The 23,196-nt window shown below is 37.7% G+C and overlaps 2 protein-coding genes across 2 annotated transcripts in view; one reads left to right on the forward strand and one right to left on the reverse strand.

The window, feature by feature from the left end:
• The window catches only part of VKORC1L1 (vitamin K epoxide reductase complex subunit 1 like 1), a 60,382-nt gene that overhangs the window by 29,319 nt on the left and 7,867 nt on the right, over positions 1-23,196 (forward strand). Inside the window, exon 2 of the mRNA XM_059898258.1 lies at positions 22,791-22,900. Coding sequence (XP_059754241.1) covers positions 22,791-22,900 — 110 coding nt within the window. The remainder of the gene's footprint in view (positions 1-22,790; positions 22,901-23,196) is intronic.
• GUSB (glucuronidase beta) overlaps positions 983-23,196 on the reverse strand; it is a 44,952-nt gene continuing 22,738 nt past the window's right edge. The window contains exons 12-13 of the mRNA XM_059898242.1: positions 8,976-9,097; positions 983-1,708 (exon numbers count right to left, since the gene is read on the reverse strand). Of these exons, the coding sequence (XP_059754225.1) occupies positions 8,985-9,097 (113 nt within the window). The 3' untranslated portion in view covers positions 983-1,708; positions 8,976-8,984. The remainder of the gene's footprint in view (positions 1,709-8,975; positions 9,098-23,196) is intronic.

Below are 23,196 nucleotides of genomic sequence, written 5' to 3' on the forward strand. Positions count from 1 at the left end.
TAAATGTTTGTGAGATGTGAATTTGCAAATGTAACTTATTAGTGATGGTGCAGCTGTACAGTATTGTTTCTTCCCCAAGAAGCCATCAAGAAAAGAACCACTGTGTGGTGTTACTTGTGGCTCTTTCCAAGATCACAGTGCTTACAGCTGACACTTTTCAGTGCATACTTACCCCCATGTTTCTGAACTAGCACCACTGGGTATCTTCTGATTTATGTAATGGATGAGAATGTGTGATGAAATGTGTAAGAGTAACCCAACATTTTGTTATGAAAAATTTCAAGCATACAGAAAAGTTTAAAGAATTTTATAGAGTGCCTCTATACCCACCACGTAGATTCTACCTTTAACATTTTACTATACTTGCATTATTACATGCCTATACAGGTATCTATACCTCTATCCAACTATCACTAAAAACTTTCTTCTAAAAACGTCAGCATACATATCATTAACTAGAGTTTATTGTTAGTTTACAGTCTGTTTTCTTTTGAGCTAAAATACACATACAATGCAATACACAGATTACAAGTGTATGTTCTCTGAGTTTTACCAAATCATGCACCTATGTAAGCCAAAACTCTGTCAAGATATAGGGCGATTGTATTCATTTAGGGGCAGTTTTGCCTCCAAGGGGACATTTGACAATGTCTGGAGCTATTTTTGGTTGTCCAAGCTGGGCAGGGTAAGGATGGGGTAGTGCTGACACCTAGTGGGTAGAGTCTAGTTACAGTTCTGTGTCTGTAATGCCACTTTCGAGAAATCTTGATGTAGAGCATTACCATAACCCTGGAAAGTTTCATCATTTCTCTGGCCAGTCAATCCCCCCCTTACCCCCCAACGTTCCAGAGATAACCATTGGTGTGGGGATTTTTTTCTACTATAGTTTTGCTTGTTCTAGAATATCATATAAATGGGACCATACATTATATACTTCATGGCAGTCTTGTCTAAAAAAACCAAAACAAAACATTGCCTGTAACTCATCAGGGGAGGCAGTTTTTTCCCTATTAACTATATAAGAAATGTCTTGCAGGGTTTCACATAAAGGACACAGAGACATGTAGACAGTGTTTTCAGCAGCATTCCTATAGGAAACAAAGTACAGGTATTCCCTCGGTATCCACAGGGGATTGGCTCCAGGACCTGCTGTGGATACTAAAATCCACAGATGCTCAAGGCCCACAGTCGGCTCTCTCCGTATTCATGGTTCCACATCCTCGGATTCAACCAATCTCAGATCATGTAGTACTATAGGTATTTATTGAAAAATATCTGCATATAAGTGGACCTATGTAGTTCAAACCTGTGTTATTCAAGGGTCAGTTGTAAAGGAGTTCATTCATATGACTGTTTCCTTTAGGAATTACCAAGACATAATGCCAACATGAAACTCACTGCAAGCAACTTTACATAGAGACAATATTGTCCAAAAGCATAGATTTCTGATGGTCCAAGTTGATTTCAAATTAAAATCCACAGATGAATGTTTGGGGTGATCTTCAAACACTCCCCACAAAGGGTACTTTTTGCAGCCAGGATTTGATAAGACATGTACAGCATCCATTTCAAGGTATATACAGAGTGCAGATAACATGGTGCCAGTTAAGGGGAAATCTACCAACTTTGGAGAACACATAAGAAGAAACTTGCCTTGCCTTAATGTCGGCTATGCAGTTTTTTCCTTGAAGGTGGTATTTGAGAATATCTGAAGGCAAAGAAAGATTCTTTAAAAACCAAAACAAATAGCATAGTTTTTTTCACTCCAACGGAAGCCCTGGTTCCCAAGTTAACCACCACTTTTTCATCCTTGACAGCTCTGATGACTAATAGTCATGTTTATTAGTCATTGATTGATGAATTGATTCATTTATGTCAAAAGTTACTTGGTGATGTCATTTCAGTCTCATGACTTTGAATACCACCTATATGCTGACAACTCCCAAATTTCTTAAACTATAAACTCATAAATCCAATTGCCTACCTGACATCTCTACTTGGATATATAAAAGACAATTCAAACTTGATGTTTCTAGAACTGGATTCTCTCTCTTATCATTTCCCTAAAGTCTTCTCTTTCACATCTCAAAATAACCAGCTTCCTAGCAGCTCAAGTCAAAATCCTCGTATCATCTTAGACCATTTTCGTTGTCTCACACTGCACAACCAGTCTGTGAGCAAGTCCTGGTGGCTATACCTTCAAAATTTATCCTGGGAATAACCGTTTTTTGCCGTCATCTCCACTGCCGTCATCTGCCACCATAATCTCTTTCTGGGATTATTGCAGTAATCTCATAAGTGGACTCCTTATTTCCACCTTTCTCCCTCGTAGACTGTTTTAAATACAGCAGTCAGAGTGATCCTTTAAAAATATAAACAGTGGCTAAACCCGCAAATTAGCTTCCTGTTTCATTCAGAGTAAGAGTCAAAGTCATAATAATGGCCTAAACACCCTACATGATCTTCTGTGACCCTTGCCCTGGTTTTTTTTTTTTTTTTTTTTTTTTTTTTTTTTTACTTTATCTCCTATTACCTTCTTTCATTTGCTCACTCTGTTCCATCCATACTTCCTGACTGTTCTTCAAACCTGCCAGGTGGGCATGGTTTGCTTTTTCACCTCAGGGAGGCTTTCCCTGACCCCCCCTGACTTCACAATTTAAATGTGAAGTTTAAATTGCAGTTCTTTCAGCCCTAAACTCATCTCGACTTTGTTTCTGTTTATCCCCATCTGGCATAGTATATATTTTACTTGTTTGCTTGTCTCTCCTTCCATGAGAATGTAAACTCCATGAGGACATAGAATTTTGTCTGTTTTGCTTATTGTATTCTGAGCACCTAAAACAGTACCAAGCACATGGTGGGCTTTCAGTATTTGTGGAAATGGGTGTTGAGTGCCTACCCTATGGCATGCTGTACACTGTGCTAGACCTTGGGTAGTCAGTAGTGAGTGATCCGTCTCCTCATGGAGTATGGAGCATAGACTAGTACAGCAACACAGTAATTAGCACATCAGTGTATGTACAGAATCTGAGATAAAAGCTCTCCAGGAAAGGAGCTTGGTTGTATGAGAGTATAAAACCTAGGAAGCTGACAAGAGGGGTGGGGAGGCGCTTCCCTGGTCAAGTGTCAAAAGCTGGGATCTGAAAGATGAAAGTTAAGTAGTTTCTATAAGTGGCTTACCCTTTCTCATTCCTGAAACTGTTTTCCTCTTTTTTTAATTAAAGATGGGCCTTTATAGGCATTGATCCCTTTTATTAATCTTTGGTTTGTGCCATTATACTTGCTTCCTATTTCATTGACTACTTATCTTACATTTATTAGTTTCCTCCACTCTGGGGAGGTTTAATTTGCTGTTATTTTTCTAACTTTCTGAAATTAATAATTATATCACTAATGCATGCAGTTATGGTTATAAATTCCCTTTAAACAGTGTTAGCTAAAACCCACAACTGTTGGTAGTGATATTCTTAGTAGGTATGTTAACAGACTTTTTACGTGGTCAGTTTAATTACTGATATATTTGAATTTAAAAATAACATCTAACAATTTCTATTTCTCCCACCAGTTGTGTTTATTTTTCTTTCTTGTCTTCTCTTGGATTAATCAAACATTTTATTATTCCATTTCCCCACTGTGTTATCTTATTCATGTACATTCATTAATATCCTTTTAGTCACTACCCTACAGATTATACCATGCATCCTTGGATTATTGAGGTCTAGTGTAAATTAATAGTTTTATCACTTCTCAGTCAGTGCATGGACCTTGGAATATTTATGCTTCATCTACCACAATCCTACCTTTTATGTTGTTACTGTCATTTAATTCTACATATCTGTGACCCCACAAGATATTAACATTGTTTAATAACATAGTCCATATTCATTTAGCTCTTCCCTCATATTTCTCCTTTTTGTCTTCATTCTTCCAGTTTGCAGTGCTTCTGTCTGGGGTCATATTTCTTTTGCCTGAAGAACTGTTTTTAGTGTGGGTCTTCTAGTGAACACATTCAGTTTTTACTCGTATGAGAAAGTATTTTCCCTTCATTTTCAAATGATATTTAGACTTGATATAGAATTGTAGGTTGGCAGTTCATTGTCTTTTGGCTTCCCTTTCTGTTGGTGTTAGCTGTCAGTCTTATTGTTGTTGATTTAAGAGTAATGTGTCCTTTTATGCCCACCAGCCCCACCCTGGCTGCTTTTTAAGATGTCTAATTTTCTTTTGTTTTCTGGAGTTTTACTATGATATTCCTGTGTGTGTTTTTCTTTAGATATGCTGCTTGGGATTCAGCACCTCTTGAATCTATGGCTTGGTATTTGTCTTCAGTTTTGGAAAATTCTTAACCATTATCTGTTTCTTCAAATATTGTTTCTGTCCTGTTCTCTCCTCTGTTTCTGGTGACAACAGAGTGGAAGGTTTGATCATGGGAATGGATGACTGACTTGGAGTTACTAAGTGGGTAATTGATGTGGTTGGCTGGTTCATCTCTGTGATGTTGAAGTCTCTCAAAAAGATTATGGGAGTTGGGGAGGAGAGAAAGACTACGAAGCAGGAGCCAAAGGCTTCCTTGAATATAAGGATGTGAGAGTATGACTGTCGATGTGATTACAAGGTTGGTAGGTGGCAACAGTGAAAGTGGTGGCTGGGCTTGTATATTGAAACACAACTGCAAGGAGCAGGGAGTTTTGCAAGAGGGAAAGAGAGGTAAAGACTTGAAAGCAAAAATTAGAAGGAAGGAGCATATTTTCCTTCCTGGCTCTGACAAATGCCTATGAGACAAAAACGTGTCAGCATTTGAATGGGCTGTAAAGGAATTCATGTTGTCAGAGGGCTAAAGAAGGCAGAAGAGGGTTTTTTAAAAGTGAAGAGCTTACGGGTCAGTGAACAGGATTTCAGAAGATATAACTGAGAAGTTTGGGAGGTAGGGGAGAAGAATGAGATACTAGATTTTAATGGGAAGTACAGAGCAGTGTGAGATTCACGTGATGATGCCTGATGTAGGAAGTCTGACCTTCTGGCAGTGACAGGTAAAAGGGATGACATGAGGCATAATGAGAAGGGTCCTGATAGTTTCTGAGATAAAGACGGCCTACCGGATTTCCTCTCCTGATTATGAAGGCTTCCCCTTCAGGTATGGGGAAATGAGATGGTGCCTTCCTAGAGCTTTAATGTGTTGGTTCTTATGAGTTTATTGGATAGGGTGACTTAGCGAGGGCAGGCTTCCCAGTGGAGACTCAATGCTCTAATATCTTCATTCATGGCTTACTGAGGCTGGAAATAGCTTCTCAAGGCTTTTCAGGGTTTTGAGATTTGAAACCCAAAGTGAGGCCCTTGACCATGACCAATACACCAAGCTAAATACCAATTTGTGAGACCTCTGACGGCCTCACAATTGGTATTTTTCTTTTCTTTTCTTTTTTTTGGTTAGTTTTTACCCTCTGTTAGTCTGGACAGTCTATCTTTACATTCTGTAACTGCATAATCTTTATCAATAGTGACATTATTCTGGTCAAATACAAAGATTGGCTGACTTTTTCTTTTTTCTTAACAGTAGGTCCTTGTTGGTTATCTGTTTTAAATATAGCAGTGTGAACATGTCAGTCCCAAACTCTCAACCCTCCCCACTGGTAACCATAAGTTCATTCTCTAAGTCTGTGAGTCTGTTTCTGTTTTGTAAATAAGTTCATTTGTATAATTTTTTTTTTTTTTTTTTAGATTATGATATTTGTCTTTCTCTGTGGCTTTTTCTTTAAAGAGCCAGATAGCAATTATTTGAGGTTTTGTGGGCCACATGATCTGTCCCAGTTAACTTGACTCCCTGAGCCATCTTATTCGTGGCTGTAGTTTTTAGAACCGCACTTCTAAATCCACATTTTAGACCGATTTATAATCCTTCAGATTTTTATCTTTGGCTGCTTATTAAACACAATTATGTGTGTGGCTCAGAGACATGAAAACTCAAAATGTCAAAACTCAACTCTGTCCTCCATCGTTCTTCCTCCTGTGTTTGTCTCATGAATGTCCTCACCGTCTACCCAGTCATCCTGGAAACTTGGGAGTCAGTCATCCTTCCTCCATAATTCAGTACATTATCAAATCCTCTCAATTTTACTTCCTAACGATCCTTTGGATCCATCTTTAGTACTCTTACTTCTAGTTCAGACCTTCATGTTTCCCCTAAATTATTACAGTAGTTTACAAATTGGTCTCACTATTTCAAATTCTGACCCCTTGGATCTGTCTGTGCTATATACCAGTGCCACAATCCCTTGTTAACCCTCTCAGGCAGAATTAAACCTTCTTCGCTTAGGAACGTAGGTACTTTACAGTGTTTATTAGTTTGCATTATGTTTCTGGATGTCATTTTTCTCTCTATTCTTTAAGACAAAGCTTCTTGAGGGTATGGACTGTGCTTCATGCGTTTATATGTCCAACTTCACAGCCTTACTGCTTCAAACACCTACTGCTTTGATAAAGTTGATAAAATTTGAATAAGTGAATTTTAGATTTCTGGATAAACATAATGGATTTTATGCATGTGTTTATCTCTACACCCTCAGGAAATTCCAAGGAAATGAGAGTAAAGGAATAAAAGAAATTGTATAAAACCACAAAGACAAAAAGAATGGGAAAGTAGACACAGCTCTAAGAACACTAGCAGCCAGGCATCTTCAGCCATATCCCTACCCCTAGCAGTAGGAGACTGGTGGATTTTTTTTTTCCCTAGAGAAACATTTATTTTTCAAAAAAAAAAAAGTACAGATACTGACATTCAGGGACCTTTAATGATATGATTAGCTCTCTACCTAATAACCCACCTATAGTAACATCTAATGGTGACAAAACCATACACAATAATAAAAATTCCATTCTGCTTTTAAAATCTAAATTACTTTAAAAATTAATTTAAATTTACATAAAGGAAATTTGCTATTTGGTTTCCAGTTTGTTGAGTTTAGACAGATGCAATCAGGTAGCCACCAGTACCATCAACATCAGAACAGTTCCCCTTTTTAGTCAGCCCTCTTCCATCCCTAACCCCTGGGAAACATTGATCTATTCTCTGTCCTTATAAGTTTTGCCTTTTCCAAAATACCATTTGAACGGAATTTTACAGTATCTAGCTTTGAGTTTGGCTTTGTTAACTAAGCATAATGTATTTATAGTTGATCCATGTTTTTGCATGTATCAGTAGTCATTTCCTTTTATGACTGAGTGATAGTCCGTGATACGTACTAGTTTGTTCATCCATTTACCTATTGAAGGACAACTGGGTTGTTTCCAATTTTTGGCCATTATAAAGTTATTATAAACTTTTACAGACAGATTTTTGTGTGAGCATAAGTTTTCATTTCTCTTGGGTAAACAACCAATGGGAGTGCTGGGTCATATGATAAGTGTATGTTTAACTTCATAAGAAACTGCCAGTTTGTTTTCCAAATGACTATACCATTTTGCATGACAACCAACAATGTATGAGAGTTCCATTTGCTTTGAATCCTTATGAACACTTAGGTGTGTATGTTTTGTTTTATTGTGTATATTTACCATTCTGGTAGGTGTGTAGTGGTATGTCATTGGAATTTTAATTTGCATTTTTCTTAATGACTGAAGATGTTGAGCATCTTTCCATGTACTTATATGTCATCTCTATATATTTGGTGATGTGCTTATTGAAATCGTTTGCTTTTTTTTTTTTTTAACCTAAGTTGGGTTTTTTTTTTTTTTTTTTTTTTTTTTTAAGATATGTGAGGTACATCCTTAACTTTTTTTTTTTTTTAAATTATTTATTTATTTATTTATTTATGGCTGTGTTGGGTCTTCGTTTCTGTGCGAGGGCTTTCTCTAGTTGCGGCAAGTGGGGGCCACTCTTCATCGCGGTGCGCGGGCCTCTCACTGTCGCGGCCTCTCTTGTTGCGGAGCACAAGCTCCAGACACGCAGGCTCAGTAATTGTGGCTCACGGGCCCAGTTGCTCCGTGGCACGTGGGATCTTCCCAGACCAGGGCTCGAACCCGTGTTCCCTGCATTGGCAGGCAGATTCTCAACCACTGCGCCACCAGGGAAGCCCCTATTTTTTTGTTTTTTATGGTTGAGGTTTTAGAGATCTTTATGTATTCTGGATAAAAGTCCTTTGTTTTATATGTAATGTCCAGGTATTTTCTCTCAGTCTCTGGCTTATCTTTTCATTTTCTTAACAGTGCCTTTCACAAAGCAAATGTTTTTAAGTTTCAAAGTCCACTTTCTAATCTTCTCTATTGAGAATAGTGCTTGAGGTTTCTTTCTCTATTAAGTTGTCTTTGCACTTTTGTTAAAATCACCAATTGTATCTACTTCTGAGCTCTATATTCTGCTCTGTGATCTCTGAGTCTGTCCTTTTTCCAGTAGCACACTATCTTGATTACTGTAGCTTTACAATATCTTGAAATTAGTGTTTTCTCCAGCTGTATTCTTTTTCAAAAATGTTTTGGCTTTTCTAGTTCCTTTACCTTTTTTTTGGGGGGGGGGTGAGTCACGTGGTTTGCAGGATCTTAGTTCCCTGACCAGGGATCAAACCTGCATCCTTGGCAGTGAAAGTGCAGAGTCCTAACCACTGGACTGCAAGGGAATTCCCTCCTTTACCTTTCTATGTAAATATTTGTCACTGTCTGCCAAAAATCCCACTGGTATTTTGATTAGAATTGCATTGAGTCTGCATTGCAGTCTGAGCAGAGTTAGTATCCTCACAATATTGAGTCTTCCAGTCTTTCTCCATCTGTGTAGGTCTTCTTTATTTTATCAGCGTTTTCTAATTTTCAGCATACAGATACTACACATATGTTAGATTCGTACCTATGTATTTTATTTGTGTGTTTGTGTACTATTGTAAATGATAATTTTGAATGTTTTATTTCCAATAATTCATTTCTAGTATATAGAAATACAGTTGATTTTTGTATACTGACCTTGTGTTGTATAACCTTATAAACTCACTCACCTGTTAATTCTAGGAGCTTTTTAGTAGATTCATGGTATGGAAATAAATGAAGACCACCCAAATAAGAACGAGTAGGGCACCAGCCACCATTACTTGCATTTGGCACAGACTCAAAAGGAAATCTAAAAGGAGAGTATAAAAGCTTTAGAATGGAAAAAAGGCAAAGCTTCAGGTTGTCTTAATTGGAAGTTGTTGGCATGGGGAAGCTGGAAGCAGGCCTAACTAGAAGTAGGGCATCCTGTGTGATTGATTGGGGGAGCATATTTGGCTTTCTCTGGTTGGTCCTAAATTGGAAGTGGGGGCAAAAATTAGGGAAGCTGGCAGTTATTGATCAAGGCCTGGCTGTTTGGAATTGATTGCTACAGAAGTTGTGGTTTGGCTTCCTGGACTGGTTGCTGCAGAGGCTGTGGGTCAGAGTTGTTTTTGGATGTGGTCTGGCTATTGTCCGTTTGTATATTCAGTCTCTCACTTGGGATATTCTATGTAGACAATCCTGTGGTCTTGCAAATAGAGTTTTATTTCTTCCTTTCTAATTGGTAGGCCTTTATTTTCTTCCCTAATTGTACTGGCTAGGACTTCCATACAGTGTTGAATAGGAGTGGTGAGAGCAGACATCTTTAATTTTGTTTCTGATCTTAGGGAAAAAAAGATTTAGTCTTTCCCTATTGGATGTGATGTTAGCTGTAGGTTTTTTGTAGATGACCTTTATCAGATCAAAGAAAACCCCTTCTCTTCCTAGTTTGTTAAGCATTTTAAAAATCATGAATGGATGTTGCATTTTGTCAAATGCATTATCTGTATCTACTGAGATCATCATGTGGTTTTTTTTCTTTAGTCTGTTAATATGATGAATCACACTGATAGATTTTTGAATGTTGAACCAGCCTTGCATTCTCACAATTAATCCCCCTTGGTCATGATGTATTATCCTATATGTATATTGCTGGATTTGATTTACAATATTTTGTTGAGGATTTTTGTGTCTATTTTCATGAGTGAGATATTGTTCTATAATATTTTTTTGTTTTTGTTTGTTTCTTGTAATGTTTTTGTCTGGTTTTGATGTCAATGTAATGCTCACCTCATAAATTGAGTTGAGAAGTATTGCATCCTCTTCTGTTTTCTGGAAGAGATTGTGTAGAATTGGTATTATTTCTTCCATATGTATATGTATATATGTATATAGTAGAATTTGCCAGTGCAACCATCTAGACCTAGAGAGTTTTTGTTTTCTTGAAAGATTCTAAACTATTAATAGTGCTATTGAGATTCTCTTTTTCTTCTTCAGTGAGTTCTGGTATTTGTGAATTTCAAAGTATTTGCCCATTTCATCTAAGTTGTCAAATTTGTGGGCATAGAATTGTTTATAGTATTCCCTTATCCTTTTAATGTCTGTACCTGTCTGTAATGATATCCCCTCTTTCATTTCTGATATTGATACCTTTTGTCTTCTCTGTCTCTTTTTCTTTTTCTCTTTGTCAAGTGTAGCTAGAGATTTATCAATTTTTATTGATCATTTCAAAGAACCAGCTTTTTATTTCATTTACTTTATTGTTTTTCTATTTCAACTTCATTGATTTCTGCTCTAATCTTATTTTCCCTCCTTCCTTCTTTTAATACTATAAATTTCCCTCTAAGCGCCGCTTTAGCTGCATACCACCACTTTTGATATGTTATATTTTTATTCAGTTCAAAATATTTTCTAATTTCCTTGAGACTTTGTCTTTGACCTGTGGATTTTATTTTTTAAGAAGTGTGTTGTTTAATTTCCAAATAACTGGGGGCATTTTTAAGATACATTTTTGTTACTGGTTTCTAGTTTAATTTTCATTATGGTCAGAGGGTATACTTTGTATGATTTCAATTATTTAAATTTGTTAAGGTTTGTATATAATATGTTTGTGTTTTGTTTTTAGTGTGGTTTATCTTGATGTGTATTTGAAAAGAATATATATTCTGCTATTGTTGGGTGGAATGTTCTACAGATGTCTGATCAGGTTGGTCTGGGTATGATGTTCTTTGAGTTTATCAACTCTTTCATGTTCACTGAGTTTTTTTTTAATATTTCTTTTTTTAAATTTTTAAAAAATTAATCAATTTTGTCTGTGTTGAGTCTTCGTTACTGCGCGTGGGCTTTCTCTAGTTGTGGCGAGCAGGGGCCACTCTTCGTTGCGGTGCGTGGGCTTCTCATTGCGGTGGCTTCTCTTGTTGCAGAGCACGGGCTCTAGGCACATGAGCTTCAGTATTGTGGCACTCAGGCTCAGTAGTTGTGGCATGTGGGCTCTAGAGCACAGGCTCAGTAGTTGTGGCACACGGGCTTAGCTGCTCTGCAGCATGTGGGATCTTCCTGGAGCAGGGATCGAACCCATGTCCCCTGCATTGGCAGGTGGATTCTAACCACTGTGCCACCAGGGAAGTCCCTCAGTTTTTTTTTTTTTAACCCATAATGTTTGTATTTTGCTAAATTTGAGGAGTTTTAAGCCACTATTTCTTAAAAAACTTTTGTGCCTCAATCTCTTTTTCTGTCCTCTTCTGGGAATCCAGTGACATGAATGTTAGACTGTTTGGTATTGTCCTACAAGTTCCTAAGTCCCTGTTCATTTTTTTTTCTTTTTCTCTGTTCTTCAGGTTGGATAATTTCTATTGATCAATCTTTCAGCTCACTGAATCTTCCCCTTTGCCATCTTCATTCTGCTTTTGACTTGATCTAGTGAATTTTTAATTTCAGATCTTTCATTGTTACATAATTTCCATTTGGTTCCTGTTTTATAGTTATTCTTTCTCTTCTGAGAACTTCCATCTTTCCAGTCATTTTTCATTACCTTCACCTTGTGGAACATAGATACAACTGTTTTAAATCTTTTTCTGATAACTCCAATATCTATGTCATTTTAGGATTGACATTTTTTTTCCCCCTGAGAATTGGTCACTTTTTCTTTTTTCGGTTCATTGTACGTCATATAATTTTGGAATATATCCTCAACTCATTTGGAATGTATCTTGAATATTTTGCTCTTAGACTCTGGCTTCTGTTAAAATCTTGAGAATATTGATTTTTGTTTTAACATACAATCAACCCAGTTAGATTAAGACTACAAGTTCTATCTCCTCTGTGGGCGATAGTTTCCATATCACTTCCATTTTCAAAGCCTTTGCCCTCACATGCCCCATTCAACAGTCAGTCTGCAACTTGAGTGGTGTTTAGTTCTCAAAGACTTTGGTGGGCTTCTTTGGTTCTGTTCCATGCATTTGCAGCTCAGGGGTGAGCCTGGGACTTGTGTTAGTTGCTACACAGAATTAGGAGATCCTTTCTTTGGCTTCCTCCTTGCTGGGATTTTCTTCCTAACCTCTGGTTCCCAGCGGCCTCTTTTCCAGTTCCTCTAGCTAGATAGACAGGTTTCTCACAGAGCATTTTACTCCCCTTGCTGTCACATAGTTCCACATGACAGATTTCACCCTCAGGGTAAAGCAGTGAGAGAAAAGAGAACAAAAATGACAGGATTCCCCTTACTTGCTTAAGACCACAGGGGCCCCTTTTCTCATTTCTTCCAGGCAGAGACAGGTTTTCTCTCAATTTGAGGTACCTGGACTGTCATCCCTGAGATGCAGTTTCAGAACTCTTGCTCACCTTTAAGCAAGGCCAGGAGAGAAAAAATAATATGAAAACAAACTGTGGTTGCCCCCCCCCCCACTACTCAGCTCACATGGGTCCCTTTTCTTCATCTCCTAGCCAGAAAGAGGGGCTTTTTTGGCTGTCTACTACCCCTGGGCAATTCTGAAACTTGAGCTACTCTTGCTTCAAAGGCAGAAGATAGAAGAGGAGGAAACCCCCAGAAAACTCCACAGTACTGGTTGTTCAAGTTTCAACTTCTCTCCCCTGTTCACTTACTGTTTTTACTTTTTAGAGTTCTCAGGTGGTTGGTTTTCATATTCTTTCCAATTTTCAGCTGTAATCAGTAAGAGAGAGAGGCTATGGTGGGTATAATCTATTTTGTCCAGCACTGGAATTGGCATTCATATATTTTTTTATTATAAATTTGTGTATTTATTTATTTATTTTTTGCTGTGTTGGGTCTTCGTTGCTGCGCGCAGGCTTTCTCTAGTTGCAGCGAGTTGGGGGCTACTCTTCGTTGTGGTGCACGTGCTTCTCATTGCGGTGGCTTCTTGTTGCGGAGCACAGGCTCTAGGTGCAAGGGCTTCAGTAGTTGTGGCTCACGGTCTCTAGAGCACAGGCTCAGTAGTTGTGGCGCACGGGCTCAGTTGCTCTGCAGCATGTGGGATCTTCCCAGACCAGGGCTCGAACCTGTGTCCCCTGCATTGGCAGACAGATTCTTAACCACTGTGCCACCAGGGAAGTCCCAGCATTCATATTTTTAATGCCTTGGTCTACAGATGAGTTGACAGTTAAGGGTCCTCAGACATTTGAGAAAAGTCTTCAATATGAGAGACAGATACACATAGACACACACCAAGGAACTCAGAGGAAACAAAATGAAGCTGCCTGAAGTAAACTTAAACATAAATGGTTTTATCTCCTTAAATCTAAGAAAAAAAAGTGGTTACCCATAAACAAAGCAAGATGCTATTTATGTAAAAGGACCCATCAGAGAATAAGAATCCAATGTATGGTAGCAATAAGTTTAATAAATGAATTAAGATTGCTTGGAAGAGTACATCATGTTAATCTCCTAGAAAATGGAACCAAAGGAAAGAGAGATGGCAAATAGAAGGAAAGGTAAAAGAAAATTAGAGGTTCTGTTTTACAAGTCCAGCAGTTGTCTAAATCATGATATGTGAAAATTGTCTGTACTGAAGAACACAAATTTCTATACTGAAAGAGCCTACTAAGGGCCCTTCACAATGAATGACTGAAGACCCACACCAAGGCACATCCTTTGTGAAATTTTATATCACTAGAATTAACATGCAGTTTCTTAAAGCTTCATGGAGGGACAAAAACAGGTCATATTCAACGGTCAGAGTGGCATCAGATTTTTCAAGGACCAACTCTGGAAGTAGGATAGTGGAACAATGTCTTTAAAAATCCTGAAGGAAAATTATTTTAAATTTGTAATTATATACCCAAACAAAATGTCAGTCCAGTGTGATGATAGAAGAAATATATATATATATATTCTTTGACCGTGCCACACGGCTTGCAGGATCTCAGTTCCCCAGCCAGGGATTGAACCTGGGCCACGGCAGTGCAAGCCCTGAATCCTAACCACTAGGCCACCAGGGAGCTCCCTAGAAAGATATTTTTAGACTTTCAACATCTCAGAAATTTTACCTCTAGTATGTGTTTTCTCAAGGAAGCTATTAGAATATTGTTTCACCAAAACAGGTGATTAAACTAAGGGGGAAAGGAGCATGCCAAACCTAAGAAATGAAAGATTCAGTGTAAGGAAGAGATTGGAAGTCTTAGGATGACAGCTGTGCAGGAAGCCCAGAGAGCAGCCAGCCCAAATCAAGTCCTCTAGAGTGGATCAGGAAGGTCAAGGGTTACAGGGAAGATGTCTCCTGGGGAAAAATGCAATTCATAGATTTTTAAAAAATTATTTATTTATTTACTCATTTATTTATTTATGGCTGCGTTGGGTCTTTGTTGCTGTGCGCGGGCTTTCTCTAGTTGTGGTGAGTGGGGGCTACTCTTCGTTGCGGTGCGCGGGCTTCTCATTGTGGTGGCTTCTCTTGTTGCGGAGCACGGGCTCTAGGCTCGTGGGCTTCAGTAGTTGTGGCGCACGGGCTCAGTAGTTGTGGCTTGTGGGCTCTAGAGCGCAGGCTCAGTAGTTGTGGGGCACAGGCTTAGTTGCTCCATGGCACGTGGTATCTTCCCGGACCAGGGCTCAAACCCGTGTCCCCTGCGTTGGCAGGTGGATTCTTAACCACTGCGCCACCAGGGAAGTCCTTACATATATTTACAAGTGAAAAGAATTTTTTTTTTTTTTTTTTTTTTTTGCCCATGCTGTGCGGCATGTAGGATTGGGATCTTAGTTCCCCAACCAGAAGAGAATATTTTTAAGTGGTATGTGTAAGCAAGCATCTCAACAAATTCTTCCTCAGAGTAAGGAAAATACCAGGGGAGCTCCTATATTTTTATTCACTTCTTCTCTTTACTAACTTTGTATTCCTGAATGTTTTAATCATGATATTAGAACCTTGGTAGATTTTCCATGATGAAAGAGATTGTTTGCAGTAAAATTTATCAAATGCTTTTTGTCTACTGAGATTATATGATTTTTTCTTTCATTCTATTAATGTGATGACACATTGATTGATTTGCATATATTGAATCATCCTCGTATCCCGAATGTAAATTCCTCTTGCTCATGGTGAACGGTCCTTTTAATATGCTGCTGAATTTGGTTTGCTAGTAATATTTTTAAAAATAAATTTATTTATTTATTTATTTTGGCTGCGTTGGGTCTTCGTTGCTGCATGCAGGCTTTCTCTGGTTGCGGCGAGTGGGGCTACTCTTCATTGCGGTGCACGGGCTTCTCATTGTGGTGGCTTCTCTTGTTGCAGAGCATGGGCTCTAGGTGCGTGGGCTTCAGTAGTTGCAGTACACGGGCTCAGTAGTTGTGGCTTGTGGGCTCTAGAGCGCAGGCTCAGTAGTTGTGGCGCACGGGCTTAGTTGCTCCGCAGCATGTGGGATCTTCCCAGACCAGGGCTCAAAACTGTGTCCCCTGAATTGGCAGGCGGATTCTTAACCACTGTGCCACTAGGGAAGCCCCTGCTAGTAGTATTTTATTGACAGTTTTTGTATCTATATTCATCAGGGTATTGGCCTGTAATTTTCTTTCCTGGTAGTGTCCTTTTTTGGCTTTGGTATCAGGATCATGCTGGCCTCATAAGATGAGTTTGGCCTCTTCAAATTTTTTGGAAGACTTTGAGAAAGATTGGCACAAAATTAACCATCTTAAAGGGTACAGTGACATTTAGTATACTTGCAGTGTTGTGCAATCATCATCTCTATCCAGTTCCAAAACATTTTGATTACCCCCAAAGGAGATATTGTACCGATTAAGCAATCACTTCTCACTGCCCCCTCCCCCAGCCCCTGGCAACCACAAACCTACTTTCTGTCTCTATGGATCTGTCTGTTCTGGAACTCTCATATAAATGTGATCTTTTGTGTCTGGCATTTTTCACTTAGCATAATGTATTCAAGGTTCATCCATGTTGTAGTATGTATCAGTACTTCATTCCTTTTTATGGCTGAATAATATTCCATTGTATGGATATACTGTGTTTAGTGTATCCATTCATCAGTTAATGGGCATTGAGTTGTTTCCATCTTTTGGCTATTGTGAATAGTGCTGCTATGAACAAGTACTTGTACTTTCTTGAATACCTGTTTTCAAATATTTGGGGTATATACCTAGGAGTGGAATTGCTGAGTCATATGGTAATTCCATGTTTAACATTTTGAGGAACCAAAAAATTGTTTTCCTCAGCAGCTGCTCTATTTTACCCACCAGCAGTATACAAGGGTTCCAGTGTCTCCACATCCTCGCCAACATTTGTTATTTTCTTTTTTTTTTTAAAAAGTTATAGCCATGGAATCTATAAAAATATAATTTATTAGAAGGTATATTATTTATTTTATTGAGGTATAATTGACATATCATTTTAGGTGTATAATGCATTGATTTGATATTTGTATATATTGCAAAATGATCACCATAATAAGTCCATTTAACATCCATCACCATACACAGGTATACAAAATTTCTTTTCTTGTGATGAGAACTTTCAAGATCCACTTACCTAGCTACTTGCAAATATACAATACAGTATTCTTAACTATAGTCACCATACTATACATTATATCCCCAGGGCTTATTCATTTTATAACTGGAGATTTGTACCTTTTGACTCTCTTTACCAGTTTTGCCCACTCCCTCCCTGAGGCAACCACCAATCTGTTCTCTATATCCATGAGCTCAGTTTTTTTGTTCATTTGTTATTTGTTGTTTTTTTAGGTCCCACATATAAGTGAGATCATACGGTATTTATCTTTTTCTGTGTGACTTATTTCATTTAGCATAATGCCCTCAAGGTCCATCCATGTTGTTGCAAATGGCAAGCTTTCATTCTTTTTTATGGCTGAATAATATTCTATTATATATATATTATACACACACACACACACACAGCCAGCACATTTCCTTTATCCATTCACCCATTGATGGACATTTAGGTTGTTTCCATGCCTTGGCTATTGTAAATAATGCTACAGTGAACATAATACACATCTTTTCCAGTTAATGTTTTTGTTTTCTTTGGATAAATACCCAGTAGTGGAATTGCTGGATCATGTGGTAGCTCTACTTTTAGTTGTTTGAGGAACCTCCATACTGTTTTCCATAGTGGTTGCACCAATTAACATTCCCACCAACAATGTACAAGGGTTCTCTTTTCTCCACATCCTCACCAATGCTTATTTCTTGTCTTTTTGATAGTAGCCACTCTAACAGGTAATGAGGGTGTTATCTCATTGTGGTTTTGATTTACATTTCCTTGATGACTAGTGATGTTAAATACCTTTTCATGTACTTGTTAGCCATCTGTGTCTTCTTTGGAAAAATGTCTATTTAGTTTCTCTGCCCATTTTTAAAATCAGATTGTTTGGTTTTTTGCTATTTCGTTGTATGAGTTCTTTATATATTTTGGGTATTAACCCCTTATCAGATATATGATTTGCAAATATTTTCTCCCATTCAGTAGGTTGCCTTTTCATTTTGTTGATGGTTCCTTTTGCGCTGCAGCAGCTTTTTAGTTTGACATAATCCTACTTGTTTATTTTTGTTTTTGTTACCTTTGCCTTTGGTGTTAAATCCAAAAAATCATTGCCTAAACTAATGTCAAGGAGCTTACTGCCTATGTTTTCTTCTAGGAGTATTATGGTTTCAGTTCTTACATTCAGGTCTTTAATCCATTTTGAGTTAATTTTTGTGTATGGTGTATATAGTGCTCTAGTTTCATTCTTTTGATGTGGCTGTCCAGTTTTCCCAGCACCCTTTATTGAAGAGATTATCCTTTCCCCATTTTATATTCTTGGCTCTTTTATCATAAATTAATTTACCCTATATATGTGGGTTTATTTCTGAGCTGTCTATTCTGTTCCATTGATCTATGTGTCTCTTTTTATACCACTGCCATACTGATTTGAATGCTGTAGCTTTGTAGTATAGTTGAAAATCAGAGACTGTGATGCCTCCAGCTTTGTTCTTCTTTCTCGACATTGCTTTGGCTCTTCAGGGTCTTCTGTGATTTCACAAAAATTTTAGGATTGTTTGTTCTATTTATACTTTATCTCACCCCAGTTTTTAAAATTTTGTCTGACCTGTGATTTGTTTTTTGTTGGGGGGGGGGAGAATTGGTCAAAAGCAGTGATTTTCAAACTTTTTGATATCAGAACCCCTTTATATCTTTAATAATTATTGAATACCGCTAAAAGGTTTTGTTTCTGTGGGTTATATCTTTGTGGGGTTTATTTATTTATTTATTTTATTTTTGGCTGCGTTGGGTCTTTGTTGCTGTGTGCGGGCTTTCTCTAGTTGTGGCGAGCGGGGGCTACTCTTCGTTGTGGTGTGCGGGCTTCTCATTGTGGTGACCTCTCTTTGTTGCAGAGCATGGGCTTCAGTAGTTGTGCATGGGCTCAGTAGTTGTGGCTCATGGGCTCTAGAGCGCAGGCTCAGCAGTTGTGGCACACGGGCTTAGTTGTGCCACGGCATGTGGGATCTTCCCGGTCCAGGGATCGAACCCATGTCCCCCGCATTGGCAGGCAGATTCTTAACCACTGTGCCACCAGGGAAGCCCCTATATCTTTGGTATTTACTGTATTAGAAGTTACAAACCGAGAAATTATTTAAATATGTATTCATTCATTGAAACGTAATAAACCCATTACATGTTAACAAAATATTTTCATGAATAATAACTTTTTCCAAACACACACACACAAAATAGTGGAAAGACTTGCGTAGTTTCTCTTATTGCAAATCTCTTTAAAGCCTGCCATAAGATAAGACTGTTGGATTCTCACATCAGCTCCTATATTCAGTCTATTGCATTATCACATGTGATGCATGTAGCCTTTGGAAAACTCCCTTATACACTTATGAGAGAATGATAATGAAGGAGGCAAATAATGTCTTAGATTTATCCTCAGGGACCTAGGATACCCAAGTTGGAGAGCAATTAGTTTTAAGATTTGTTGTTTCTGGCAAAATTAGGAGTGTTTAGAAACCTTTCAACAATTTCTCATAATACCTTAGGGAAGAGGTATGGGTTGTTTATGCACTCAAATACAGAATATCCAAGGAAGTTACTATTTGGGTCAAAGATGAACCTTTTTTTAGAGTCAGAGATTAAAGAGGAGTTCTCATTTGCATAATCACTTCATTGATGTTATTCAATACTATACTGAAGCAAAATGAACATCTGTATAAGTAGTACTTTAAGAAAACATTTCTTTTTGCACCGTTGGTTAATATGCCATCTTGTTCTGTAAAGTACTTGGGGCAACTCTGCAGATAAGTAGTATAACAGAGTTTTGAATATAGATGGGACAAGAAGAAAAAGGTTAGAAACTAAGATAAAGCCAAGCATAAAGTTAGCACATAAAATTTATTTCATACACTTTTGTATAGCTTTTAGAAGTAGGAGAAAACTACAGTATTTTCAAATGTTCCAACTTGAAAAAAAGATTCACTAAGGGTTTTTAATTACTCACAACATCCTTAGCAATTGTGAAGTATAGTGTCATTAATGAAAATCTGCTCTTATTCACCTTTCCTAGGAAAATAATCTTACGTAACGCCAGTCTACTTTGCTAGTGATTTCACTTGCTAACAGTTATTCCATCAGCCTTATCAAAGTTTATTAAGCGTTATTCAACTTTATTAATTGTATTTATTAAGGAATTAAGCTATTATTCTGTTCGGTTGAAAATGCTGGAATGGTAACTGCATTTTATAACTTAATGCAACATGAGAGGAAGAGCACAGCACTGTGATCCAGGAGACCAGAGATCTAATTTTGGTTCCGAGACTGGATTCCTACAAGCCTAGGCAGCCACATGCGTCTTGCTCATGGGTGGAGAGGAGTGTGGATTGCTGGAAAGTGACTAACAATTTAATTTGGGAGATGGAAGCACTCTATAGAATGTTGAGGTGTTTTTTTGTTTGTTTTTTTTTTTATGAAAGGTACTTACATTCTCACTGCACACTCCTGGAATTACTTCACACTCCAGAATTGCTGTACCAGGACTAGTATACCAGGATTACAATTTGTATACCAGGGTTACTCAGGTGTATGTATTTGTCAAAATTATACAGTTAAGATTTGTGCATTAAATGTATGTACATTTTACCTTAAAAAAATCTAAAAATAATCATCAGGTGGTTGGGGGTAGAGGTGGAGATAAAACAAGAAAGGCACAATTTTCGAAACTGGGTGATAGGGACCTGAGGTTATTACACTGTTCTTTTCACTTTATGTATATACATTTGAAGCTTTCCATGTCAAAATGTTTTTATTTTTTTTAAAGCAACGTTTTGGTCTACCATATTAGAAGGTCAAAAGATAGCATTTAGAACTGATAAATCACGAAATAGCAGTGTAAGCATATTATTTAGAAACGTGGAAGTAAATAGAAGGGGAAAACAGTTAAAAGGCATCAAAGTGGTTGCTATGGGGATCAGAGCTGAGTGTGGAGAGGCCTGGAGTAGGAAATAGCTCTATTTTGTTTTATAAGGCTTTTAGTGTTACTTGATTTTTAAACCTTATGCATGTATTACTTTGATAAAATGATGCATTCATTCTATGGATTACTGCTTTGCTTTCAAGGAAAATATCCACATGATCATATGTGAATAATTAGGCATAGACCAATGCTTAGAACATAAAAATTATGTTTATGTACGATAATTCTGGCACTATGCCCAGTTATTTCCAGTGCCAAAGTTGGTGATTTACATTTGAATTCCTACTTCAGATGAGCAGAGCTTCAAAGTGTGATTGCATAGTTTGTCCCTGCCCTCCTGCAGTTTGGTCTTTACACAATAGTCAAGAGTGATCATAAATAAGCTTATATTACTCTCCTGTTTAAAAGCCACTGAATGCCTTCCCATTGCAATTAGAATAGAATTCAAACTCTTCATCATGGCCTACAAACAAGGCTATAAATTATATAAATGATGGAACGGTGCCTCATTCTCTTGCCACTCTCCCTCATCAGTGTCAGCCTTGATGGTCTTCTTTTACACACTCATAGCTCTTTCCAGGCCTTTGTACTTGCCATTCCTCATGAGATTGGCTGCTTCAGGATTTCATTCAGGATTTAATTCCTGAAAAAGGCCTTCCCTGACCATCTAGCTAGAGTAGCTCCTTCCACCCCTTCTCCGTCTAGAGCAGTGGTGCTGAGTGTGGTCCTCAGACCAGAAGCATAAGCATCACGTGGGAGCATTTTATTTTGTTTTGTTTGGAAATGCAGTCTTCCACCCCACCACAGACCAGCTGCAGTAAAATCTGCATTTTAACAAAACTCCAAGGTGATTGCATGCAGCTTAAAATTTTCAAAAGCTCTGATCTAGAATAACCCACCTTCTCAACTTTCCTGTTAATAGTGCATCCATTTCTGAAGATAAGTTAGTCATTTACTTGTCTATTACTTTTCCCTAAATGGAATATGAGCCCCACAAGGGCACCACTTTGACTTGTTCACTCTGGACAAGTCAGCACCTGACCCACTGTCTGCACCTGGAACACGCTCAATGAGTATTTGATGTGTAAAAGAATATACAAATATGATCGAGATTATTTTGTGTTCCTTGACACATATAATTGTATAATAACAATCTTCATGGTTCTCACTTGCTTGTAAAATTGGGGTTATCTCCCAACATCATCATTATGAAGAGGTTTCACTCTCTTTCTTAGACACTAAAGTCGTGTGACTAGTAAAGAATCACTTATTTATCCTTATTTTCAGGTAGTTTGTCTTCAGAACCCAAGTTTAGATTTTATTGAGTAATTTGCTACAGACTGAAAACATTTTCTTTTTGGTATTTTAAAAAGCACTTTCATTCAGAGTTAAAGTTATTCTCAAAGGTTTTTATCCAAAGTAAATGTTAGTTTGATATTAGTATCAAATTTTATTAAATCAGAATTTAAATTTTAATAAGAAAATAAGATTCTGAAAATGTAAAGTCAAATGCAAAATTTTCAGTTAAACTGCAAATAAAAACTGATGGGGCAAATAACGTATCAACTTTTTACTCTTGAGATAAGATTCTAGGAAAGACATTAGTTTCTGATATTCTATCGTACATTTAAAGGTATGTTCCCAGGATATGTTTCCTCATGCATGTCCCGGTCAGGAAGCAACATTATGGTCTATGTACTTTGAATGAAGAAATAGGAGAGCTTACATCAGTGACTTTTAACTGGTGGTGATTTTGCCCCCAGGGGACATTTGGCAATGGCTGACGACATTTTGGGAGGCACAACTGGCAGCGGGGTGGAGGCCACGGATACTGCTGAACATCTTGTAATGCACTGAATAGCCCCCCACCACAAAGAAGCATTTAGCCCAGCGTGTCAGTGGTGCTGCTGCTAAGAGACCCTGGCTTAAATCGAAAGAGCCCTTCCTCTGCAAATACTAATGCTGTCAGGAAAAGAGACTATATAGAAATGGGCAATTTAGAGATTCAGATGGGTATGTGGGCATGATATACTCAGATAATTCTACATTTTTTAAAATAGGAAAACTCAAGTATAGGGTTACTGGTTTTCTTTATTTTACAGATGGGGTCGAGGATTTGGTCTTTTGGGTTCCATTTTTGGAAAGGATGGTGTATTAAACCAGCCAAACAGTGTCTTTGGACTTATATTTTATATACTACAGTTATTACTTGGTAAGTATTTATACAGCAATACAAAAATAAGTTTGTTATATTTCATTTAGTACTTTGTGTCTTTGCCCTGATGTGTGTCTTTATATTAAATAAAAGCATATGTTAGTGATAGAACCACTGGTTTGTAATACATTTTGGTGTTGTGAAAACTTGGTTCACTAAGATTTTGACGAAGCTTATGCTGAACTTGGTATCTGTTGGTGTTTAATCAAGGATAGCAGCATCCCATGATGCCTAGAAAAACAAGTCCCATTCAGGGAAATTATTACTCCAAACAGTTTGCCCTGGAAACCTTT

Source organism: Balaenoptera ricei, chromosome 15, assembly GCF_028023285.1.
Source record: "Balaenoptera ricei isolate mBalRic1 chromosome 15, mBalRic1.hap2, whole genome shotgun sequence".
Taxonomy (NCBI): Eukaryota; Metazoa; Chordata; class Mammalia; order Artiodactyla; family Balaenopteridae; genus Balaenoptera; species Balaenoptera ricei.